Below are 25,033 nucleotides of genomic sequence, written 5' to 3'. Positions count from 1 at the left end.
TAAGGAGTTTGGGCTTTGGGGAAGGATGAGCCTTGCCTGGTCTCAGCAGTAAACTATTAGTCTAAATACAGCAAAAAAAAAAAAAAAAATCATTTCTCTGGTCAGTGATTGGGTTCGGTGTAGACATGTATTCTGGTCACCAAGACAAGATGGAGATTTCCTTGGGGGCGGGGGGCTTCTGGAAAAGAGCCTAAGAAGAAAGCGTTCACTTTCTTCTGCCTTGGATATTGCTGCCTTTATAAGATACATGAGCTGAGGCAGCAATTTTGGGATCATGAGGGAGCTGGTTTAAGAGACAAGCAAACATGATGAGGGTGGGATTATCCTCATGAAAGAAAAATGGAGAAATGGGAGAACCTGGTCCTTGAAGTCACTGTTGAATCTCAGAATGAACCAACTCAAAGACTTCCTATTATATAAGAGAATCCTTTTTGCTGAAACCACTTCTAGTTGGGCTTTCTGTAACTTGTATCAAATGCTATAAAGGACAGAGAAGGATATGAACATAAGTGATTCATCCGGAGGAAATTCAGAGGGCCAAAGAACATGATAAGAAGCTTGACCTCATAGGCAGGGAATGCAGACTCAAATGAGATACCACTTCACATCCATCAGATTGGCAAAGATAAAAAATCTAACAAGAGCAAAAGTTGGCAAGGATGAGGCCAGACAGGACATCTTGTACAAATGCTGGTGATGGAAAAACCAATAGGTTCAGCTGCTGTAGAGATGTTTGGCAATACTAGTCAGGTGGAGAGCGTGCCTGCCCCAGTTCTGCTTCTAGGAGACACTCTAAAGATGGTTGAGAGAACTGTTTGAGGATGTTCATTGCAGCAAAACATGGAAATGATCTAAACAACCATCCATGGAGGAACTGATACAGAAATTGTGGCTCATTCACATTATAAAATAACAAACAGAAATTAAAATGGACAAATCAAAGCCAGAATCATTAACATGGCTGAATTGTGAAAAACATCTCTGACAGAAAAGGCAAAAATTCGTACACATAGTATGATGGTTATCACCTTAATTGTGAAATGACAGAAAGCCCTACTGTTTTATGAAATTTAAATGTGTAGAAAGAATATGAAATTATGGGCTATTTTATTTTCATGGTGCCAGGAACTGAACCTGGGGTCACTTAACCACTGAGCCACACCCCCAGCCCCCCACCCTTTTTTTGTACTTGTAGTTGGACACAATACCTTTATTTTATTTATTTATTTTTATGTGGTGCTAAGGATCTAACCCAGGGCCTTACACATGTGAGGCGAGTGCTCTACCGCTGAGCCACAACCCCAGGCCCAGCCCCAGACCTTTTTATATTTTACTTAGAGATAGGGTCTCCCTAAGTTGCTTAGGGCCTCGCTAAGTGGCTGAGGCTGGCTTTGAATTTGTGATCCTCCTGTCTCAGCCTTCTGAACCACTCGAATTACAGACACGTGCACCAGCAGGACCAGCAAGTCTATTCTTTAAAAAGAAGAAAATTCTGACACATGTGGTAACACTCATGAATCTTGAAGACATGACGCTAAGTGAGAAATGAGCTAGTCACAAAGACAATTTCTGTATGGTTCTGCTTATATGAGGTACCAAGAGTGGTCAAATTCAAAGAGCAAGTAGAATGGTGGTTGCCAGGACAGCTGGGAGAGGGAGCGGAGCGTTACTGTTGGACTGATACGGAGTCACAGTTTGTGAAGTTGAAAAAAATGTTGGAGATGGTAGTGATGGTTACACAATGTCAGTGTACTTAATGCCACTGACTTGTATACTTGCAAATGGTTAAAATGGCGAATTTTATGTTTTGTTCGTTTGCTACTATTAAAAAGTGATAATACAAAATTGGGATCTACCAAGGATGTGTTCCAAGTTTGGGAGAGTAGAAAGGACAGGCAAGCAAGGCTAGGGGAAAAGGAACCGGAACTTCACTCAAACCGGAATGGTCACTTTGTATTACAGGGAAAAACCTGAAGCAAAAAATGTCACACCGCTAGCATTTGTTAATTCTGATTCTGATTTTCTGCACTTTTCTTATCTTTAAAGAAACTTTTCAGGGGCTGGAGCTGTGGCTCAGTAGTAGAACGCTTGCCTAATACATGTGAAGCACTGGGTTTGATTCTTGACACCACATTAAAAATAAATAAATAAATAAAAGAAAGGTATTGTGTCCACCCACAACTAAATAGATAGATAGATAGATAGGTAGATAGAGATAGATATAGATAGATAGATATATAAATATCTATATATATAGAAACTTTTAAAACTAAACATTAAAAAATAAGGACTAATAAGTTATTTTTTAATTAGAAAGTTTCTCTTTCTCTGAAGTAGACTCCCCCTACACACCTCCCTCCCTCCCTCCCTCCCTCCCTCCCTCCTTCTCTCTCTCTCTCCCTCCCCCCCCCCTCTCCCTCTCCCTCTCCCTCTCCCTCTCTGAAATAGAACTGGCCTGAAGTATCTGAATCTCTCATCCTGGGACTGAGGCCACCTGAAGTCCAGGAGCTGGGTTTGGGGGACCCATATCTGGACAGTGCCGGAGGCTATACATGTGCTGGATGCCACACTAGCCCAGTCAAGATGGAAGATGGCAGGATCCAGGGCAGGTAATGAAAAAGCTGGCAGAACAAGGTGACTCTGAGAGTCAGTCGCCTCCTCAGGCACCCACTGCACAAGATCCAGAGAGCAGATGAAAAATAGAAACCATCAAAACATAGAAATGTGTATTATTAGCAGTTGGAGCAGGCAGTAGAAAGAGTTCTTCGAATCTGCTGATGACAAAATATATTGCCTAATCTTTCCGGTTCTTTTTCTTTTTTTCTTTTTTGACCTCCCTGCGTGTCTCTGAAGCTCCCATGGCTACGGCTGTCTGCACTGCAAAATACATATTTACAGGCCCTCCAAGCCAAGCTAAATATAGGCTTTCCTTTAAAACAACTGATGATTTGGAGAAATCTTTCCTCTGTCCCACCCTCTCCCCCCAACACACCACACACACACACACACACACACACACACACACACACACTAACTCCTCCTTCTCAGTTCCTCTTGCCAGTCTCCAAATGTATTGAACTTTCCAAGGGGCACTAGACTGAAGTGTGGGAGACTGATGGAAAGAAAAGGGGCAAACCAGAAAGAAGAGGCAGGAGGAGTCTCTCAGCTACAGGAGGACCTCAACACCCCTCTCCTTGCAGATGCATGGACAATCAGGAATGAAAGACCCTTTGGGAAGTAGAAAAAGGAGGTGACCTTCACTGCAAGAATGATCCCAAGAGACTTGGAGGAACTGCAGGCAGGGGGTACTTGTATTTCAGAATTTCACGAAATGGGCCTTAAAAAAGAAATTAGAGGCCCAAAGTTCCATGAAAACAGATTTAGAGCTGCAGATACCAATTTTCATTCTCGGTCACACCTGCCCATATGTGTGCATGTGTGTGCATACACACACCCCCAGATATATGTGCCGTCAATAACAGCGAACACCCCCAGCTCCTCTGTGCTTTATGCATTTAGCACCACTAATCCTCACAACAACTCTCTGAGCTTGGTACATTACATTTAAGTCCCTTAGCTTGAAAGTGGCAGCTTGGGGATTTTAACAAAAATGGTGTGGCTTCAAATCTCACGTCCTGCTCTGTTCCACACACAGATTGTGGAACACTCAGGGTCACCCATACTCAGGAGATGATCAGACATTCAAGTTAGGCCAGTTGAGGAAATTGAGACGTAGGGAGGGGAAATGAGTAATCCAAGGTCACCTACCAAATGGGTGACCCTTGTGAACCCTATCCTGGTCTCTTTCCTCAAAATGAGTAAGCCACTGCTCAGCCCTCCTCACTCCCCTGTGAAAGAGTCAGACAGGGGCTTCTAAAGGCCCCACTAACACTGATATGCTGAAGTTGAGCTCTGCTCTATGTCAGTGTACACACACAAGTACACCTTCCCAGTGCCCCAGCAGATAAAGGAAGAAATTGGGGCAAGAACTACTGGCTTACCACAAAACATCTGAAGGACAAGGTCTGGACCTGTCCCTGCTCAGATGACTGTGCCCAGGGAAAAAACACTTTTGGAGGCTGTCTCAAGGCCTCAGGGCTAGGAAGAGAAGCCAGCTTTGGCACCCAGCCTGGGCCTCAGCCCAGGGCGCTGAAGTCTCGGGACTTATCACACATCGGGCCTCTCCCTGCCTGTATTGCTGTTTTTGCAGCTACACCCCATGTTTAAAGCAAGCAAGCCCCAAGGAACAGTCCTCAAAGAGCATCTTTCCAAAGGCTCTCATCAGATGAGGGTGTGTGGGAAGGTGGGAGGGAGTTGGGGTGAATTATATCTGCCTTTGGCCTTTTAGCAAGCTCTGGGAAAGCTTCACCTTTCCCAAGTACCTAGTTGTCTGGGTTGCAGTCATTGTCACCTCTCTGGAACTTGATTTATTCTCTTGGAGAACAGAGGGATTATCTGACTTGTCCAAGATCACAGAGCTAGTAAGTTGTAAAGCCAAAGTCAGGACCTTGGGAGCCACTCCCAAGGCATAAAGGAAATGAAAGAATGTCCATCAGAAGACCACCAGGCACCCTGACCATCAAGGTCTCCTCCACTAGGAGCATGGGAAGAATAGGGTGCTGAGTTACCCTGGGGTGCTGAGTGAGAGGGAATAGGTGGGCATCAGAGCCTGAGAAGTGAAGTAGGGTATAAAGCCTTCAGTTGGACAGTAACTCTCCCAAAAGTAGCCCTCTCCTCAGGTGGGATCACTGCTCCCAGAGAGGATGGAGGAGCTCATGACACCCATTCCCCATCCATCTTACAATCCAGCAGTTTGGTGCCTGACCTCAGGGACGAGTGATGGGGAAGCACTTAAAGCTCCCTAAAAGCTTCTTCAGGAATCCTAGCTGGAGGTTGCTCAGCTAACTAGGAGCCCATGAAATAAGAATCCAGCTCATTAGTCTCAGTCACCCAAGGTCAGGGCTGACTCCACCCTCTTGCATCCCAAAGCCCTTAAAGGGGTTTCACCCTCATAACTCTCTGGACAAGGAAGACCCAAGCATCCTAGTAATTCTATTTCACTCCAAGCTGTTGGGGGTCCCAGGGTGCCTGCATCTGACAGTTGGTTTTCATTTCCTCCTCCCACCCTCAGAAGCTGGGGGCTCCCCCACCTGGCCAGAAGCGTGGGCACAGACCCCTTGGGCTGGGACTAGTTAAGATGACTCACTACAAAGGGTGTGGGAGATTCTGGGCAGAACACCCAGGGGCCTTCGCCCTCCTCCAATCCACAAAAGAGCTTCTAAGGACACTGCCCAAATTCCCAGCCCCCACCTGGGTAAGCTTTTAGTCCTCTCCCAACTGCCAGAGCTGGTTTGAGGTAGGGGTTCAAGTCCCAAACTTAAGCTTGGAAACCCAAGTCCCAAAGCTTTCTCCTGAAAGAGGCCTTCTAAAAAGCATTAAAAAGGTGGTACTGATGGGAGCCCGAGGTGGGCGTCCTCACTCTGCACCATCCGGAAGTGCAAAACTGGGGAGGGGATCATCTCCTGTGTGATGGGACAAAGACGTAGATGGCATTGGAAAGCCTGAAGTCTGGGTTCATTTCCGGCTCCAGCTCAGAACCCACATCTTCCCTCCCCTTGGCACCAGCCTTGAGATCCACTCTTGTGGTTCCTGGCCCCTTCCCATCCCAATATTCAGGGTTCCCAGGCGGCTTCCCCACACCCCATCCCCCACATACAGAGCTCTTAAGCACGTGCTGACGGGTCAGTATCCCACAGAACCCACACCCATAGTGGAGGGGTACCAGAGCTCCCTCCGCCAGCCCTACCAGGCCAAGACTGAGCCAGTGGGAGATTAGGAAGAGGATGGAAGGGAAGGGGGGGAAGGCAGGCAGAGGCCGCAGGAAGGCCCGAGATGCAGGAAGCAGCTGGGAGGGGGGGAGGCTTTGTGCCTGGGTTGTTCTCTGGGTCCTAGAGTCCACTCTGTTCGTCTGGGATCTGCAGACTGGATCAACACATCTGGATTTGTCCAGAGGGTGGACCTTCACCTCCAGGACTCAGACAGCTGTGGAGAGATAAAAGGCAACCCTAGGCCACTAGTTGTGAATGTGAGGAATGGGGGATCTTCAAGGCACCTTTCTGGGTTTCCAGGACAGGGCATGTGTAGGTCACTGTCACCCCTCCTCCCTTTGCAGGCAGTGGCCAGGATCCTTTAAATCAGAGCCAAGTTAGAACTCTCATTGGGGAAACTTTGGCCCCAGGCCTCTAGAATTCCTCCTCCCAAACCCCTTCTTCCTGTTTGAGAGGCAAGAGTGTCCCGGTCTGGGTATTTACACACGAATTCCATTTCAGTGCAGAGCAGGCAGGTGACAGGACACTCTCTTCAGACTTTCCAAGAGTAAAGGCCAGGTTTAAGGATCCCTTGCCACTTAGGTAAAGGGGCCATCCCCTTTTATTATTCCTCCTCCACCACTGCAAGGTCAAAAACGGTGGGCCAAGGTTTTACACCTTCGAAGATAAAAAAAAGATTCTTTTTGGGAAATTGTTAAAATGCAGATCCCAGGGTCCAGTCTCTGAGATTCTGTTTCACAAGATTTGGAGAAGGGCCCAGAAATCAGTATTTTTACCAGTCGCCCAGCGATTTTGATGCTGATAGCCCTGAAGCACTTCGAGGAGCCCTAAGGACGTTCAAAGAAATGATCCTTTGCCCCTCCCCACCATTCCCTCCCACTGGGGAAAGAGAGGGGCCGCACTGAGACCACCGTGGCTGAGTTGGCTCTCCCCAATTTAAATGGGAGTGCGCCTATGCGGGTCGAGATAAGCCGCAGAGATCGGGATGGAAAGGCTAAAGAGAACTGGTCATGGTCTGGGGACAGCGGAAGGTTCCCAGCCAACCATAGGCAGGGGAAGCGAGACGCTGGGGTGGAGGGAAAGGGGAGGGCTCACAGGCTCCGGCCCCGGAAATCCGATCCCTTTAGGACCCAGAGGTGCCAGTCCCCCAGCGGCGGCGGCGAGAAGGGCAGGCGCTCGGTCTCCGGCAGCCGCCGCTCCGGCAGAGCCAGAGAAAGACCGAGGCTCGGGGCGAGGGGGGGAGGGAGGGAGGGAGGGAGGCGCGGCGGAGCGGCCCGGCCGGCCGAGCAGCCATGGGCGCTGGGGTGCCGGGCGCCCGGAGAGCCGAGGCCCCCGGCTGGAATGGGGAGCGCCCGCGCCGCCAGCCCCACTGACACCGCCTCGGACGATGTGAACCGGCGTCGCCGCCGCTGCTTCGCGGGCTGGGCGCGCGGTCCCAGTGGCCCCGGCCACCGCTCTTCTAATTTGGGTGGGGGCGACCGCACCAGGCCGCTTGGGCTTTTTAAGGGGGGCTGGCTGTCTTTGGCAGCTTGATTGGGGGAGGCGACCCACACAGGGCGCTCGGAGATTTTTTTTCTGTTTCTTTTCTTTTTTTTTTTTTTTTTTTGGAGCGGGGTTAACTGTTTTTGGCAGCTCGGTTTCTGGAGGACCCTGAAAAAGGCCTTTCGGGGTTTCTTTCTTCGGGGGAGGGGGCGGTGGTCCCGACTTGGCCGGCCGCCTGCTGGAGGGGGGCAGCGGGGAGCGGGGGGATGCTAACCCGGCTCCCCCCACCATGATGAAGACGGAGCCGCGGGGGCCCGGGGGTCCCCTCCGGAGTGCCTCACCGCACCGCAGCGCCTACGAGGCGGGCATCCAGGCGCTGAAGCCGCCCGACGCACCTGGGCCCGACGAGGCACCCAAGGCGGCCCACCACAAGAAATATGGCTCCAACGTCCACCGCATCAAAAGTATGTTCCTGCAGATGGGCACCACGGCGGGGCCGCCGGGCGAGGCGGGCGGCGGCGCAGGCCTGGCCGAGGCCCCGCGGGCGCCCGAGCGCGGCGTGCGCCTGTCGCTGCCGCGGGCCAGCAGCCTGAACGAGAACGTGGACCACAGCGCCCTGCTCAAGCTGGGCACCAGCGTGTCCGAGCGCGTGAGCCGCTTCGACTCCAAGCCCGCGCCCTCAGCGCAGCCCGCGCCGCCGCCGCACCCGCCGTCCCGGCTGCAGGAGACGCGGAAGCTATTCGAACGGAACATCCCGGCCGCCGCCGCCGGCGACAAGGAGGCCGCGGCGCGGCGGCTGCTGAGGCAGGAGCGCGCCGGCCTACAGGACCGGAAGCTGGACGTCGTGGTGCGCTTTAACGGCAGCACCGAGGCGCTGGACAAGCTGGACGCCGACGCCGTGTCGCCGACTGTCAGCCAGCTCAGCGCTGTCTTCGAGAAGGCCGACTCGAGGACCGGCCTCCACCGTGGGCCCGGGCCCCCCAGGGCCGCGGCCGCAGGGGCTCCCCAGGTCAACTCGAAGCTGGTCAGTAAGCGGTCCCGGGTGTTCCAGCCACCGCCGCCGCCGCCCGCCCCGTCGGGGGATGCCCCTGCCGAAAAAGAGCGCGGCCCGGGAGGGCAGCAGCCTCCGCAGCACCGAGTGGCTCCCGCCCGGCCGCCCCCAAAGCCCCGGGAGGTGCGCAAGATTAAGCCGGTGGAGGTGGAGGAGAGCGGGGAGTCGGAGGCCGAATCAGCACCCGGGGAAGTGATCCAGGCCGAGGTGACGGTCCATGCGGCCCTGGAGAATGGCAGCACCTCGGGAACCACAGCCAGCCCGGCACCCGAGGAACCCAAGGCCCAAGCGGCCCCCGAAGAGGAGGCGGTTACAGTGGCAGCGCCAGAGAGGGGAGTGGGCAATGGGCGGGTCCCGGACGTGGCCCCAGAGGAGGCAGACGAGTCCAAGAAGGAGGACTTCTCGGAGGCGGACTTGGTGGACGTGAGCGCCTACAGTGGGCTCGGGGAGGACTCTGGGGGTAGTGCCCTGGAGGAGGACGATGAAGAAGACGAGGAAGACGCGGAGCCCCCCTATGAGCCCGAGTCGGGGTGCGTGGAGATTCCAGGGCTCTCGGAGGAGGAGGACCCGGCCCCGAGCCGGAAGATCCATTTCAGCACCGCGCCGATCCAAGTGAGTGAACCCCCTGCTGCCCGCGCCGCCCCTGCCACGTGCACGCTGTCGCCCCCGCCTCGCCTGCGGGGGTTTGGCAGGCTGAGTCAGCCCCTGCCACCCAGCCCCCTTCCCAGAAGTTCCCACCCTGAGGGGGGCGTGGGGGAGTTCCAGCTGTTTGTCAGAGGGAGTAGATTTTCGATTTTCGGGTCTGTGACCTGGCGACCTGCCCCGACCTGCCCTCAGGTTCCTCTGCCTGCTGCCCCGCCTAGCACCAGCAGAACCGGCCCTGCCCCGTGTGGGCTCTGGGACACCTGCTTTCCCTTCCTCTCCCAGACATTCCTTCCTCCAGAGCCTGCCAGAGGCTGGGACTTGGATGGTGTGAAAGGGCGTGGGTGTCCTCAGGAGTCACTCCCCATAGATGACTTGTTCCATTCGGAGAAAGAGGGGTCAGGGGGCTTAGAAACACTTGCTGCTGTCCCCTGTAGGGGAGCTAGGTCTGATGAGGGAGTAGGGAGTCAGAAACTTCCCAAAACAAAGGTGCAGGGGACTGGACGGTGTCCCTCCCTCCTCCGCATCTGTACTCCCACCCCAACTTTGCAGAAGTGAAAGAGGGAAGCAGGTCGTGAGGGTGAACTGGGCCATGGACATGTGACTGAGGCTGAGGGAAAGACCCTGGCGCTGGGACTCTGCTCCCTAGGGTCTATGCTGGGCTGACTTCCCAGGTCCCTCATTGCATAGGGAAGGGAAACTTCGTGTTACCCTTGAGGGGGAAGGCCTTCTGCAGACCATGAAGGAGAAGGGGTGGGGCTGAGAGATCCCCAGGGTGCCTGGCAGAGGCCCACAAGCCTTTGCTCTTGGCTGCTCCATAGAACAGACTCCAGTGGCCTTAGCAGGCCCCAAATGCTCTTGCCACATTCTCTGAGTACCCTGAAAGAGGATGGAAACTTTCCCTTTTGGGGGTCTCAATTTGCACCCCCATCCCCACCACCACTGTTGGTAATTGGTTTGTGGGCTGTGCCTGTGCTCTGAGATCCTCAAAGTAGTGCTGGTGAGGAGGGGATGTCTCTTGGGAAGAAGTAAGAACCCGAGCCCCCCACCCCACTGCCCTCCACTTTTGTCTGGCACATTCAGCCTTGATGTTTCTCACCACCCCAGACTCATCTGTGCCTGGCCCCAGGTCTGCCCAGTGGAAATATCCAAGTCCTGGGACTCTCCTTGGCCTGGACCCTGCCCAGTTTTTACCTTCCCCAGCCAAGACCCATCTGTTTGCTTGCAGTTTCCATAACTACTCCTGGACGCTGAAGCTGCCCAAGTTTTTCTCCCTGCTCAGGGTTCTCACCCTCTGCCCTGTCTCACCTCCCAGCCTAGCAAGAGCCTAAGTAAAAGGTTAAGGGAGAGTGGCTGTTATTCTCCTCCCAGGCCTGCCCCTTGCCCTGGCTTCGACCTTAGGAGCCTTTTCCATCCCCTGTCCCCTCTGAAGGCAGTGGGATCCTGAAGTGAATGAAAGATGTGGTATTCTTGGGAGGGAGTCAGGAGGCCCCCACCCCTGCCCCCACCAGCAGTTGGAAGCCCTCAGAGATGGAGTAAGGTCTGGGCCTCTGTCTATATCTGACACCTTACCCTGATTTTTTGGTAAAAAATAGCACATGATTTAGAGCAGTGCTTCCCGACTCCCTAGTGACTGTGAGACTGGCCGCCCCACATGAGAGCCAGGGCACTATGTAGGCGCTGAGTGACTTTTGGCTATGCTGGGGATTTCCTCCTACCCACCCTGATGCAGGGGCCTGAAGGTTCCTCTCCCTGCCCCCAACCCTGAATTGATCCTGAGTCCAGGGTTCCCTCTCCCTCCAGTGACCCAGTTGTTGCCCTTATGGAAGCAGAGTATTCCATGGACGACAGAGAATGTAGTTTCAGACTGTCACCTGGGTGGTGGGACTGGCCCCAGGGCCATTTGATAGGAGGAGTTATTGGGTTGGGGCCTCTGAACCTGAGGCCTGGAATTCCTGCAGGGGGCAGGATTTGAAAGGTGAACAGGCACTGGGAACTGTGGCACATGTCTGTAATCCCAGCAACTCGGGAGGTTGAGACAGGAGGATGGTAAATTGGAGGCCAGGCTCAACAACTTAGTGAGACTGTCAGCAATTTAGGGAGACCCTGTCTCAAAAAATAAAAAGGAACTGGAGATATGTCTCAGTGGTAAAATGCTCCTGGGTTCAATCCCCAGTTAAAAAAAAAAAAAGAAAAATGAACAGGTTTGATGAGCTGAGGAAAGACGGGAGGGCAAGACCCATGACAAGATGGAAAGGTGTGTTAGGGGTTGCAGTGGGATGTCTGTGGTGGTAGTGGGGTAACCAGGAAAGGAATGGAAGACCCTCTCCCCTTGAGCAGAGGTGAAGGGACCTCAGATGCAAAAGTGAGTCTAGGTTTACCGCAGCCCCTGTCCCAAGGCCTGGAGCACTTGTGCGATGGGAACAAAGTCACTGGTCACCCACCTGCCAGAGCCCAGCTGGTATGGTCCCACCCTGCCCAGCCACTGACTAACCCTTGTGACTTGGCCAGCGGACCCAGCGTCTTGGATTATATGTGGAATGGGTGTCCTTTTCCTCCAAGGGGCTTGGGATTCTGACAGATGTTGGGAAAACAGCCCGCTTACCACTGCACAGTGCCAGATGATCCCTATGGGCCTGATCCTGAGTGCCTTTCAGACTGTGAAATTGAGGGCATTGGACTAAGTGACCACATAGGCCCCTCCCAGCTATGCTTCTATTTAGTCCTATAAGTGCCCCTCCCCCTTCCACCATGCCAGGGAGCCTCTGTGGTTGGGGGTGGGGATGACATGGAGCAAGCCCAAACAAAGGCTGGGACACAAGAGTGCCCATGGGGCTGGTTCCTAGAGCAGAGGGGGCCCTGGCAGGGTCCTTGAGGGAGACGCTGTTCCACTGCAGCTCCTCAGGCCCAGCCAGCTGCTAGAGCTGCTCCTTCCCTCCCCTGTCCCCACTTGGCTCCAAGTAGTGCCAACCTGTCAACGCAGGCAGTGAAGCCAAGCAAGTCATGGAACCCCAAACAGTGCTCATTTCACTCCCATGGGGGCACCCTGCCTGTGACCAGAACCAAGCACTCCCACAGATCTCCTGCCCCATCTTCTCTGGTCCTTTGAGGGAAGGGGGGAGCTGGGGAGTTCCCCTTGACAGAGAGACCTAGGAGGAGGGGGACAGCTGAGAGACACAGAGGATACTATGGCAGAGGCAAAGAGGCTGCCCCTTCCCCAGGATCCCTGGTCCTCTCAGGCCATGGGTCCTAGGGTCTCTCCCTGGGTCTCCTGGTGCACAGGAGGCACAACTCAGCAGCCAATCCAGAGGAACACAGGCCTGGGCGTAAGGGCCAGCTTTTGCCTTTGCTGTTGCCCCTGAGGTGCCCCTGGGGTTGGAGGGCCTGCCCTTCTCCATAGGAGTACAGAGGATCCTTCCTGCTTCCCTCCCCTACCCCCAGTCCACCTCAGGTGCAGGGCAGAGTGGGGTCCTGTCTGCCTCTCCCATCACTCCCTCCTGCCCCCACCCCACATCTGGCATCCTCCAGCACAGTCGCCATCCTTTATCCCCACTCCTCTCCCTCTTTGCTCAGCTGTTCCCATCTTTCTGTCTTTAGGTCCACCCTCACCTGTCTGACCCTTGGATCTTGTCCTTTGCTCTCTCTGTCTGCTCTGGGTATCTAAGTTCTTGAGCCTGACAGTCCCTCCAGTAGTGCCCGTCTGCTCTGCATAGACCTGCTGCGCTAGCTCTGGCTGCAGTGTGGCTGAGGCAGGCTGGGTGCCTTTCTTTTTTGCCCCTTTCAGGCTCAAGAACTTTGCTCAGAGCCGGGGTCATCCCAGGACTGGGGGATGAGGATAAGGGAAAGGCCTGTGGCAGGAGGGGAGCAGGTGGCATCAGTGGGGCTCAGCCTCTTCATGCCAGCTCTGCCCTTGCCCTCTTGGAGCCTCTGACAAGCTGCCCTTCCCCAGGTATTCAGCACCTACTCCAACGAGGACTATGACCGGCGCAATGAGGATGTGGATCCCATGGCGGCCTCTGCAGAATATGAACTGGAGAAGCGGGTGGAGAGGTTGGAGCTGTTCCCTGTGGAGCTGGAGAAGGGTGAGAGGCCTGGTCTAGGCCACCTGGGCTCACCTAGGCTTCTCTCTGGTGCCAGCCTCCGAGCAGCACTCCAGGGCTCTCACAAGCATGCTGGGCTTCTCCTCCAACTTGGGCCCTTGGCAGCCCTATCTGGCCTCCCTCACGAGTGCCCCACAGCTGCTCATGCACTCCAGCCCAGCGGGGGCGCTCCCTGCCCGACTCATCCAGTTAACAAACCACCATGTGCTAGGCCCTAGGCTCTGTTGGAGGGTTTGTGATGGGCCAAACCAGGCTCCCTCTCTCAGGGAGGTGTCCCCTCAGGGAGACAACAGGGAGTAGACATAGATGAGTAGCCACTGTGTCCTTAGGAGTTGTAACAGGTGTGGAAAGAAAGGATTGCTACTGTAAAAGCATTTAACAGAACCTGACCAGAGAGTGGGCAGTGCCTAAGGGAGCAACACTTGAGTGAGCTTGAAGAGAAGGAACTCAGGGGGTGAGGGAGAGAGAAGAGGGGCTTGGATGCATTTTCACAGTGAAAGCAGGAAGGGTGTGAAGACAGGGTCCCCAGACCATGCCTTTTCCCTGAGATGGACTGGGAGCTATTGCAGGGCATGGGGAAGGTATTCTAGAAGGAAGACCACTTCAGGCTGTGATGCAGGATCAGAAGTGAATGGAGAGACCACTGTGGCGTGGACCAGGTGTCGGCAGAGCAGGGGTGGGGGATCAACAGGGCCTGGAGGGATTTGGCTCATTGGAGGCTATGAGGGGGCGGGGTGCTTCCCAGGTCTGGCAGTAGGAGGGGGGTGGTGCCAGCCCCTGGAGGAGTGTCTGAGGGAGGGAAGGTCACCAGTTTGGAAATCAGAGGCCCATGAGGTAGACCGGACCACTGTGGCTGAGGAGGTAGGCAAGAGAAAACAAGGTTTTTGGTCAGTGAAGCTCCACAGGGATGAGACTGCTTGGAGAGGAACCAAAAAGATTAAGGCCAAGCCCTGTCACAGACCCCATTCCAGCCACACCCTTTCTCCCTTTTCATTGGGTCTTTTTTGGTTATGCATAACATTAAGACTCACTTTGATATAATAGTAAAAGCATGGAATACAGTTTGTTCTATTAAGTCCCCAGTACTTGCCCTTTCCCTTCCCTCTTCCCATTTTTTCCCTATTCTCTCCCTTTACTAATCTTTCTATTTAATTTTAGTGTTTTTTAAATAGTGTCTTGTCGGTATACACAGTGGTGAGATTCACTATGGTCTGTTCATATAGGAACATAGGAAAGTTAGGTCAGATTCATTCCATTATCTTCCCTTATCCCGTCCCTCCTCCTTCCAACTCGATCCCCATCATCTAGTCCACCCATCTCTCTTGTATTTTAATGGAATCCCCCAGTTCCCCCCACCCTCTCTCTTTCTCTTTTCTGCCCTTACTTTGGACTAGCTTCCACATATCAGAGAAAAAATGCAGTCTTTGACTTTTGGGGTCTTGGCTTATTTTGTTAGCACCATAGCCTTCAGATCCATCCATTTATCAGCAAATGCCAAAATTCCAGTCCTCTCTGGTTGAGTAACACTCCACTGTGTGTATATATCACAATCCGTTCATCTGTTGAAGGGCACTAGGTTGGCTCCATAGCTTAGCTCTTGTGTGTTGTGCTGCTATGAGCATGACGTGGCTGCGTCACTGTAGTATCCGGCCATGTGCTCTTATCTGCATGTGTAGTAGTCTCTCACTCCCACTGCCCTTGGCACACTCTGTTGCCTGTGAGCTCTTTCAAAGGGGCAAAGGGGAGGGAATGAGCCAAGTGCCATTCTTGGTGTCCTGGCAAAGATGGGTGGACAGAACCATGCCCCTTTTCCAGTTGGGGGTCATCCTCTAACCTTGAGGACTGTCTCATGGAGGGGAGCTGTTCCCTAAAGTGAGGGTTCAGGTTGAAGGATGTCCCACTGTCCCTGACATCTTGCCCCTCTGTCCGGCAGACTCCGAAGGTCTGGGCATCAGCATCATCGGCATGGGGGCTGGGGCCGACATGGGCCTGGAGAAGCTGGGCATCTTCGTCAAGACTGTGACGGAAGGTGGCGCAGCCCATCGGGATGGCAGGTACCACCCCCAACCTCCCCACTCCTGTTAAACCCCTTCCCCAACGTCATCTGTGGAACAAGCCACTGTGTGGGGGGACAGGCTGTTCCTGGGAGCTTGTGCGCTCTGTGTGGTTTAGATGTTTGTGGAGCGCTGCGCTGCCAGGTGCTGTGCCCGGCCCCAGGGATGTGCAGTGGACAAACAGATGAGAACCCCTCACTTATGGTGCTGGCATTCTAGAGGAGGCATGGTGAAGATGGTGACTGTGTGTCTTCTTGTGTGTGTTGGCATTGTATCGGGAGCATGGGCTGTTTTTCTGGGTACGTTGGGGCATTTCTTTCACCAAATAAATACAGTGTGCCTGGCTGTCCGTGGGCTGGTGCCTGGCCCCACGTGGTCAGTGTTGAGAGCCTTGCCCTCAGGAAGCAGGCAGTATAGTAAAGGGGACACCAGACAAGGGACACACAGAAAGTGGCAGAATGGAGAACATTACATAAAGGTAGAACACAGGAGGCTTGATTTCTCTGGGAGTCAGGGAAGGCCTCCTGGAGGAAGTGACATGGGAGCTGAGAGCTGAAGGCTGGACGGGAGTTGGCTAGGCCCAGCAAGGGCAGGAAGTTCCAGGCAGGGAGCAGAAGGCAGGCAGGGGGATCCTGGTGTTGGTGTGATGAGACCAGCTGGGGTGCGCTCTGGGGGTGGGGCTGCTCTTTGTCTGTGTCTTGTATGCCTGTGCTGAGCATCTGTGATGGAGGGTAAGTTCTGTGGACCAGAGGGACCAGGGAGGGTTTCATGGAGCTCTGGGCCAACAGGGTCACACCTGTGCCAGCTCTTCTCCTGTGCTTATGCTGCAGTGGGGAAGAGGGGTGTAGGTGACCAGTGCTGTTGGCACCCCCAAGGGAGGCTGTAAGTGAGAGCTTGGCATCAGAAGTCCTTGGTGGTGGCACCCCCAAACCCAGACCCTCTCCTGTGACAGATGAGCAGGTGTCTTTGTGAGGGCTGGCTGACCTTGGGGTCATGTTGGTAGAACCTAGTTCCCCATTCAGAGGGTTTCTGCCTGTTGTGGCCCTGATGGCATGGAGAGGGACAAGAACAGAAAGGGTGACAGTCCCTGCTCTCTTTTTTTAATACCTTTATTCATTTTTCTGTGGTGCTGAGGATTGAACCTAGTGCCTCACGCGTGCTAGGCGAGCTCTCTGCCACTGAGCCACAACCCCGGCCCCCTGCTCTTTTATTTGCCTCCTCTCCCTTCCAATTTGAATTTTCCAGATCCTCACTCATTGTCACCTGCTGACTGGGGAGTGTGCGTGTGCATGAGTGTGTCTGTAAGCTCGTGCCATGTGAGGGCTTGGGACCTGTGGGGCCAGCTGTTTGCGCTAGGCTGTGTCTCCATTTCCATGGGGAGCCCTGAGAGAAAGCCTGCAGTTCTCCAGACAGAGGTGGGAGTGGGGGAAGGAGGTGCTCAAGTCCCCACTGACCGGGGCAGTCCAGGCTCCATCACCCCATCTCGGCCCTGAGTGGAGGACAGGGCCTCTGGAGCAGAGCTGGAGTGCCTGTGGGGTGTACCTCTGTCAGTGTGGGTGAGCACCAGGGTGCTGCTCAGATCTGAGACTCTTGAGAAAACGTCTGGGGACTCAAGTCTGGGCAGGAATGTCCATGTAAGAGGGCAGCATGGGGCATCTGTACATGGCAGAGGTGAACTCTGAGGATGTCACACCACTCTATTGAGTGTGATGGAGGAGGGGGCAAGAGTGTGATTGTTACAGGAAGTGTACCTGCCGCCTCTCCCAGTCCTAGACACCTGGGTCTGGTTGGCTTGCCAAGGTCTTCCTATTCACACAGGTGGGCCTGGTTAACACCTAATCCCCTGGTATCATGAATATTTTGCAGGTAGACAAAACACCTCAGGTTTCTGATGGGAGGGGTTCATCTCTGCCGCAGGGTCACGGTTCCCCTTATAATCCCCTTAACCAATGTCACCTCCCTAGGATTCAGGTGAATGATCTCCTGGTGGAGGTGGATGGAACGAGTCTGGTGGGAGTGACCCAGAGCTTTGCAGCTTCTGTGCTCAGGAACACCAAGGGCCGAGTGCGGTGAGAGCCCAAGGGGTGGGGAAGGGTGGGATGGGAGCAGGCAGGAGGCTGGGCCCTCATGTGGCTACTCTGTCCACCTGCTCACATCCAGTCAAGGTTTCACTGGCTCCCTATCTGCAAAAATTTCTGTGTGCATAGTCCCCTGCTCCAGGCCTGCCTTACACCCTGAGCTCCCTGGCCACTGCTGGCCACCAATACTCAGGTTTCTAGGCCCACCACCCATGCCCCTCCATACTGTCCACTTGGGCTTGTTCTCCTTTCCCCTGCCTGTCTTTGACTCACTCACCCAAGGTGTTCAGGGTGAATGCCAATCAAACTGGGCTCCTCTCATTTGCACTTCAAACCACCCTCCCAGCTTGCCCCAAGCAATCCTGGGAAGACTGCTCCCTGAACCCAGAAACCCAGGGATTAGGTTCCAAATTCCCTGTGTCCATTTCATCTCTGTCATAACATTTAAGGATCACTCCCTTCCCCCTACAAGAGGGGCACTACCCCCAGGAAAGGGTGGTGGAGAGAAACAGGATGTGGGTAGCCATGGGAGGAGGGGCTGGTGCCTGGAAGTTCCACTGTTTCCTCTCCATCCTAATCTTCAGTTAGCATCATCCCGCCCCTTCCTGAAGTTCAGGGACTTGGAGCCAACCCAAGACACACCTCCACAGCCCCAGCCCTCCCGGATGGGTCAACTTTGCCATTCCCCTGCCTCATTTTTCTCCCACATGGTAGTGAGAGAGTCCCCTATGCTGGCAGCTCCTGAGCTTATGTCCTCTGCAGTCCATCTCAAAGTTTGGCTGATATCCACCTCCCATTAACTGGCCAGGAGGGCTAGTGGGTCTTCCTGCCTCCTCTGGGAAGGAAACTCAGTAAGGCCCCCCAGTTCCTCCATTCATTATTAACACTGCAGCCTCTGGACTCAGCCTCTCATTTCACCTCCCCTGGGAGGGCCTGGGCCTGGAGAGGGGAGCACTAGCAGGGAGGATGCTGGCATTACCAGCTGAAGATAGGCAGGGGATGACACTGGTGCCCCTGCAGGTTTATGATTGGCCGGGAGCGGCCGGGAGAGCAGAGTGAAGTAGCCCAGCTAATTCAGCAGACCTTGGAACAAGAGCGATGGCAGCGGGAGATGATGGAGCAGAGATACGCCCAGTATGGGGAGGATGATGAGGAGGTAGGGACTCCGGGCCTGCCTGGTGGCTTGGTTGCCCTCTGCTGGCCAGATGAAGCAGTACAGACGTCTCCTCCTAGGCTTTCTCAGGCCTGGTAAAGAAGCCCAAACCCCTTGTGGAGTCCTGGTCTGGGGGAGGAAAAGCAGATCCTTCACTCAGAGAACCCCTAGTATGATGGAAGAATTACACCCTTTGTCTTCAGAGAGCCTTCCTGGTCCCTTGCAGAGTCCCCACTCTGAAGTAGGACATAGCCCCTGACCTCAGGGGTCCTAATCTAAGGAGGGAGACAGGTGCAGACCTCAGGGGACCCATACTGTGAAGGGCACAGTATGGGCTGTCTTTCAGGGTCCTAGTCTTATGGGGAAACTACCCCTGCCTTCAGGGGACTCCCTGAGCTATTGGAGGAGGCATGAACCCACCCCTGGCCAGCTCCAAGTATGACATGGGCAGACAGCTACTGGTCTCAGCTCTAGTCACAGGTTGCTGAACACCCAGCAGGGTGGGTAGGGCCCACGGCCACTTGTCTCCCTTCACAGACAGGGGAATATGCCACTGATGAGGATGAGGAGCTGAGCCCCACGTTCCCAGGTGGCGAGATGGCCATCGAGGTGTTTGAGCTAGCAGAGAATGAAGATGCATTGTCTCCTGTGGACATGGAGCCTGAGAAGCTGGTGCACAAGTTCAAAGAGGTAGGAGGAGGGCCCAGGGTGGTGGCCCTGGGTGGTGGCCCTGCTGAGCTGAGTACCACCCCCTCTACCCTGCAGCTCCAGATCAAGCATGCTGTAACCGAGGCAGAGATCCAGCAGCTGAAAAGGAAGGTGAGGATGCATGTGTGTGCACGTGAGCTATTGTGTGCGTCTGCATGTGTGTCGAGGGTCAGGCCTGAGGGCCGGAGGGAGGATCCCCCCTCACACCTGCAGCAGTCAACACCCGTACTCCACCCATGGCCACAGGTGCTCATGGAGCAGACTGCTGTGAGGTGAGGGAATGCAGACTGAGAGTGCGAGCTTGGACCCCATCTGCTGCACTGTTCATTTGCCACTCTGGGCCTCCATCTCCTCAACTGTTAAGATGGGGCAAAAATGGGGCCAGGGTTGTGGCTCAGTGGTAGAGTGCTTGCCTAGCATGCATGAGGCACTGGGTTCGATCCCCGGAACCATATAAAAATAAACAAATAAAATAAAGGTATTGTGTCCATCAACAACTTAAAAAAAAAAAAGATGGAGTAAAAATACTAGCAGCACCTAGGAGCCTGGTAAGGATTAAATGAGATAATGCACAGTCCCTCACACAGGAGGTGATCAGTCAAAAGTCAAGTGTCAGCTGTTACAGTGGAGCAGCTAAGTTGAGTTCTAGATGTCTTGATTTACATTGTCCCACACACTTCCTCCATGTACAGGCCAAATACACACTACCAAAGGAACACACACTGATATGTGCCAGCCTTAACCCAGGTACATGGTACCCACAGACCTAGACACCTAGACACACACACCCTCTGCAGAATCCTAATCACAGGACAACGCACCTGTGCTTCCTATGACATTCTACCCAAGGCCATTAGCAAGATACGTGGACCCACTGCCCTTGAGTGCTCTGAGACACATTGATGTGACCATCATTTAGAGCACCTGGCTTGGGAAGTGTTACAGGACATGCATATTTTCACCTGAGCAAGCATCACAGATGCTAATGCTGACAGCACCAGCTGGTGACATGTGACATACAAACATGCATATGTCCATGCACAGATGCTTACAAGAACACTGAGTGCCAGCACTCTTGCAGGCATAGATACACAGACTTCATATTGAAGGAGTTGCACTCCCACAAGTTTTCTAGTTTGGGAGAGATGGGTCTACAGGGGCCACGTGGATCCAACACACCCAGGTACACGTGTGCATTCACTCCCACTTGTGCATGGAGTGGGCAGGATGTAAGTGGCTGAGGCACAGCAAGGGCATTCCTCACAGGGAGACAAGCTGGAACTTGGAGGCTGGCTCTGGGAGAAGGCTGTCAGGCTGCAGGGCAGTCATGTGGGCAGGCTAGACTAGAGTGGGCTGTGCCCAGTAGTGTGCCATCTTCCCTCTAAGGACTCTAGCCTTGGCTACAGATGACAGGGGGCTGTGCAGTCACTGGGGATTTTCAAAAGGTCACTGCTCAAAAAGTGGGAGGATGTGAGGGTAGAAAGGATTAGAGGCTGGCAAACTGGTTGGAGGCCTGGGCAGTACCTGTTAGAGTGGTCCAGGACTACCCAGATACAAGTCAGGGGTGTGGAAAGGAAGGGTGGGTCAGAACCTCATTTCCAGGGTTGAGGTGACAGGCCATGTTCCTGGGAGTATGCAGGGAATTCAAAAGCAGGTGGGAGCAAGTCAGAGTTCTGTTCAGGGTCACAGAGAGCAAGAGGGCCTTCAGTTTTTTTGTTTGTTTGTTTGTTTGTTTTTTGTACTGGGGATTGAACTCAAGGGCATTTTATCACTGAGCTACATCCTCAGTCTTTTTTATTTTTGAGACATGGTCTTGCTGAGTTGCTTAGGGCCTCACTAAGTTGCTGAGGCTGGCTTTGAACTTGTGACCCTCCTTCCTCAGCCTCCTGAGCCTCTGGGATCACAGCTGTATTTGACCTAAGGGGCCTCCAATTTACAGACATCCATCAAGTTACTTCTAGATGGCTGACACTATTCCAGTCACTCATCATGATGGGCAAAAGCAGAATTGGTCCGTGTCCTCATGCAGCTTAGAGTCTGCACACCAGTGACTGTTGTTACAAGCTGAAATGGGACTCTGTAGGAGTGGACAGGGCTAATAAGCTCCTAGAGCAGAAAAAAACTTGGCCCAGGTGAGAATGGGCCATGTTTTGCTGCTAGAGTCACAGGGAGCTTCTCTGGGGCAGTGATAGATGGTGTAGAGAGCATGGACAAGCTGGTGAGGAAAAACTAGCCAGAGAGAGTACATGCCATTCCCCACAGAGGGAACAGCATGTGCAAAGGCCCTTTGGCAAGTCTGAGGATCTATAGGAAGACTTGTGTGGCTGGGGCACGGAGAACAAAGTAGCTGCTTCTGAGGTGACTGAAATGGTGGTGCCTTCAAACAGGTGAGAAAATCTGGAAAGGAGGCATTGGTTTATGCAGATGGGGACTCTGGTTTGGGGCATGGTGCCTACGAGGAGCTGGGAGATAGGACTGGAGCTATCTCCAGTAATTGGAGAGCTGGAAATTGGGAGTGAATTTGGGCTGAAGCTTGGGATTTGGGGCTCAGCACACAGAGGTGGTAAGGGAGGTGGGTCCCTGCCCCAGGTAGTATGTGTGGAAAGAACAAAGGCTGAGTTGTTGGGGACCAAAAGTTACCTGGGACTTGGGAGAGACTAGATTGTTCAAGAAGCTTCAGCGGCCAGGACTGCAGAAAGGACAGAGAGCAGTAATGACCCTCACCATTGCTGATGTGATGTCTTTCACATCTTCCATCTCATCTGTGTTAAAAGCTCCCTTGCAAGCTAGTGGCAGGGGGCAGTGGTGGCAGTTGTCATTCCAATTTTACAGATGGGAGGGCTAAGGCTTGAGACTGAGCTGTCAGTGACTAACAGAGGCCTCCTTGCCTCCCTGGGAATGTGGTGCAGTGACAGGGACCCTGGCTAGGAACCCTGAGGTTGGGGTCCTATGTCTTCTCCCTCTGGGTTTCAGTTCCCAGGCTCAGCCGAGGAGAATTAGTAGTTGGGGGTCAGTGGGTTTCATATCTGCAGGAATCCTCAGGAGATTCTGGCCCCAGTGCCAGATGGGGATGCCCTTGAGCTCCCTCTGGCCCACACCAACCCAGGGCCACTCCTCCCTCTCAGCTGCAGAGCCTGGAGCAGGAGAAGGGGCGCTGGCGGGTGGAGAAGGCACAGCTGGAGCAGAGTGTGGAGGAGAACAAGGAGCGCATGGAGAAACTGGAGGGCTACTGGGGCGAGGCCCAGAGCCTGTGCCAGGCTGTGGACGAGCACCTGCGGGAGACCCAGGCCCAGTACCAGGCCCTGGAGCGCAAGTACAGCAAGGCCAAACGCCTCATCAAGGACTACCAGCAGAAGTACGTGGTAGGAGGCTGTGGGTCCTGGGCCCAGGAGTATTGAGTTGCCTTCAGTGGTAGTCCCTATCCCCTCCCCTGAGCAGGGAGACAAGGAGCACAGAGGTTGGAGGACCCCATGGTGGGGTACTTGGGCCTGGAATGACTAGGGCCCAGAGGCCAGGCCATGGAGACATTAGGAAACCTGGGACCTCCTGACCTAAGAAGCAGCGCAGCAGAGCTGGCAGTGGATCTGAGGACAGGGATGAAGACCCTGATTCTTCCCTGCACAGAAGCCAGACCACATACCCTTACCCACCATCTGTCCATCACCTGTCTCCAGGGAGATCGAGTTCCTGAAAAAGGAGACTGCACAGCGACGGGTTCTGGAGGAGTCGGAGCTAGCCCGGAAGGAGGAAATGGACAAGCTCCTGGACAAGGTAGGCTCAAGGGTAACCTGGGGGCAGGGCTTTGTGAAGGGAACAGCATGATTGCCCCAACTATCACCTGTGGGCCCCAGGATGCTGCTGGCTGGGAGCTCAGGGTCATTTCCTCACTGGGGTGGCAGAGGGAGCAGGGTCATGTTTGGTGCCCAAACTTGACCACCAATCCTTGTTTTCCAGATCTCAGAACTGGAAGGAAATCTGCAAACACTGAGGAATTCCAATTCTACTTAACAGGAATCATTCCTTGACCGGACAATAATAATCCCCTCCCATTGTCCTCCCTCCCCTGTCCTCAATACCCCACCCCACCCTCTTTCTGCCTGGGGACAGGTGCCCCGACTCCCCCTATCCTTCCACCCCACCTCCCCCCAGCTTCAGGGACCAGAGGGCCCATATCACAGGCCCCCTTAAGGTGGCCCAGGCAGACACTGGTGGCTGGAAGGGCGGCCTCCTTCTTGCCCCACAGGGCTGAGGCATAGAGGCCAAGGGAAGCTTAGGGCTGGCCTGGGTGGTGGATGGACACATGGACCTGCAGAACAAACTGCCAGACTTTACAACCTCCAGCCTTTGTCTCTGGACTGGAGTGGGGCTGAGGCTCTCCCAGCATCTCGCCAACTGGAGGCTGCTCCCCACCCATGGGGCTTCTGGATGCCCCTGGGCCTCTTGACTTGAGATTCTTTCTACCTTCTTGGCCCTTCCCTCTCCCCTATCATTGTGCTGTCTGTTGCATTCTGACCCTCCTGCTTGGGGGTGAGGGTTGCCTCAACACCTCCTGTACCTGTTCCCTATCCTGGGAAGGATAGAGCCCACCCCAGAGCCCAGCAGCTGGGCCTGGCCCTGCACTGATTTCTCATGTATTCTTCAGGGAAAGGGGAGTGAGAGTAGAAGAAAGTAGAGTCCAGGACACCTGGTCCCCAGCTCCCCTTTTCCTGGAAAGAGCAGCAGCCCTCAATTTCTCCTTGTGCCTCCCCTCTCCCAGGTGCCAAATAGCCATAACCTCCTCCTGAACTGTTCAGTGGCCTCTCTGGGGTCCAGGTTTCCTGGCCAAGCCTGGGAATGTCAGGGAGGAGGGGAGGTCAGCTTAGGGGGCCTGGTTGCAGAGACGCCAGTCTCAGGCAAGAGCAACACTTCTCACTGAAAAGCCAGGCCCTGCCCTTCGCAGCCCTGCCCAGGGCCACACTTGGAAGCCTTGTACTAACAACGCAGAGATTCAGCCTCCCTCCACCCCGCCCCCGCTGTTTTCCAATGTTTTGACTGGAGGGCGAAATTTTACTACTCTTCTTTTTGGAGACCAGGGCTGCCCCGCTGGCAGCCTGCTTTCTAAATGAAATCGACTCCGTTTCCCCCACTTCAACCCCAAATTGGGGCTTTGACCAAGGAGGTGAGACCCCCCCCAAAACCCCTCCCCTTTCAAAATCCATCTCGTTTTGCCACTTGCTCATGCCCCTGCCCCAAGCCTGGGTTTTTGTTCATTTTTTTAAAACAACCCCTTTCCATCCGTTTCGGCCTCTCCTTGTTCCCTGTAAATAGACCATTAACATCTATCAGTATTTCTTGCCCCTCTCTTTCCCTCAGACGTGCCCCCACCCCCGGAAGAGCTGGCTGTTTCAGTGCCGGGCCCCTGTGCTTCACCCGGCAGATGGAGGGGGCGGAGCCGGTGGGCGGGGCCGCGGAGCGCTTCCGGCTTCTCGGGCTAGCGGCTGCCCCTGCCCCGTCCGTGGAGGACCCCGTCTCTGTATATAATATATATATGTATGTATTGTTCCCGGTTTTGTACGGACCATGCCCTCTGTCAGGTCGTCCCCATAAAAGCAGCCCCCAGAGCCTCGCTGCCTGGTTTCTTGATTCACTGGGGGTGGAGGGGTCAAGACCACCAGTGTTGTCCCGATCCTGATGCTCTTTCTGCAGAGTTTCCAGCCCCTGCAAACTGCCTTTCTGCCATCACTATCCGATCAGCATATATGCTTTTTGTCCAGTCCTCCTGGCGTTTCTAGACAGTCTGTCACATCCCTTTTGCAAGGTCTCTGAAAAATCCAGAGGATGGGGTAGATATGATAAGGTGAATCCCAAGTTCTTTCCCTGAGTACTGAAGGAAGGGATACTCTTCAGAGGTGCCCTATCTTAGGTGCTAGAAGGATCAAACATTTCTTGGAGTGGGAA

General features: G+C 54.2%; 1 protein-coding gene across 1 annotated transcript; it reads left to right on the top strand.

The window, feature by feature from the left end:
* The first annotated feature begins 7,093 nt into the window (after positions 1 to 7,093).
* Ppp1r9b (protein phosphatase 1 regulatory subunit 9B) lies at positions 7,094 to 24,696 on the top strand. The gene is made up of 10 exons (XM_076871700.1): positions 7,094 to 8,973; positions 12,953 to 13,085; positions 15,037 to 15,157; positions 17,122 to 17,226; positions 18,256 to 18,391; positions 18,926 to 19,078; positions 19,154 to 19,207; positions 22,222 to 22,451; positions 22,771 to 22,867; positions 23,051 to 24,696. The coding sequence occupies exons 1-10, from the start codon at positions 7,600 to 7,602 to the stop codon at positions 23,102 to 23,104; spliced, it is 2,457 nt and encodes an 818-aa protein (XP_076727815.1). The 5' UTR covers positions 7,094 to 7,599; the 3' UTR covers positions 23,105 to 24,696.
* The last annotated feature ends 337 nt before the right edge of the window (positions 24,697 to 25,033 follow it).

The sequence above is a fragment of the Callospermophilus lateralis genome, chromosome 11 (genome assembly GCF_048772815.1).
Source record: "Callospermophilus lateralis isolate mCalLat2 chromosome 11, mCalLat2.hap1, whole genome shotgun sequence".
NCBI classification, from domain to species: Eukaryota; Metazoa; Chordata; class Mammalia; order Rodentia; family Sciuridae; genus Callospermophilus; species Callospermophilus lateralis.
Note: the sequence above shows the minus strand (reverse complement) of the source record. Positions and strands in the feature narration are given on the sequence as shown.

Coding starts and splice junctions, on each gene's coding strand:
- Ppp1r9b (XM_076871700.1), top strand. CDS start 7,600: ATGATGAAGACGGAGCCGCGGGGGCCCGGGGGTCCCCTCCGGAGTGCC. Junction 15,158..17,121: donor GCAGCCCATCGGGATGGCAG/GTACCACCCCCA, acceptor TCACCTCCCTAG/GATTCAGGTGAATGATCTCC. Junction 19,079..19,153: donor TGGTGCACAAGTTCAAAGAG/GTAGGAGGAGGG, acceptor TCTACCCTGCAG/CTCCAGATCAAGCATGCTGT.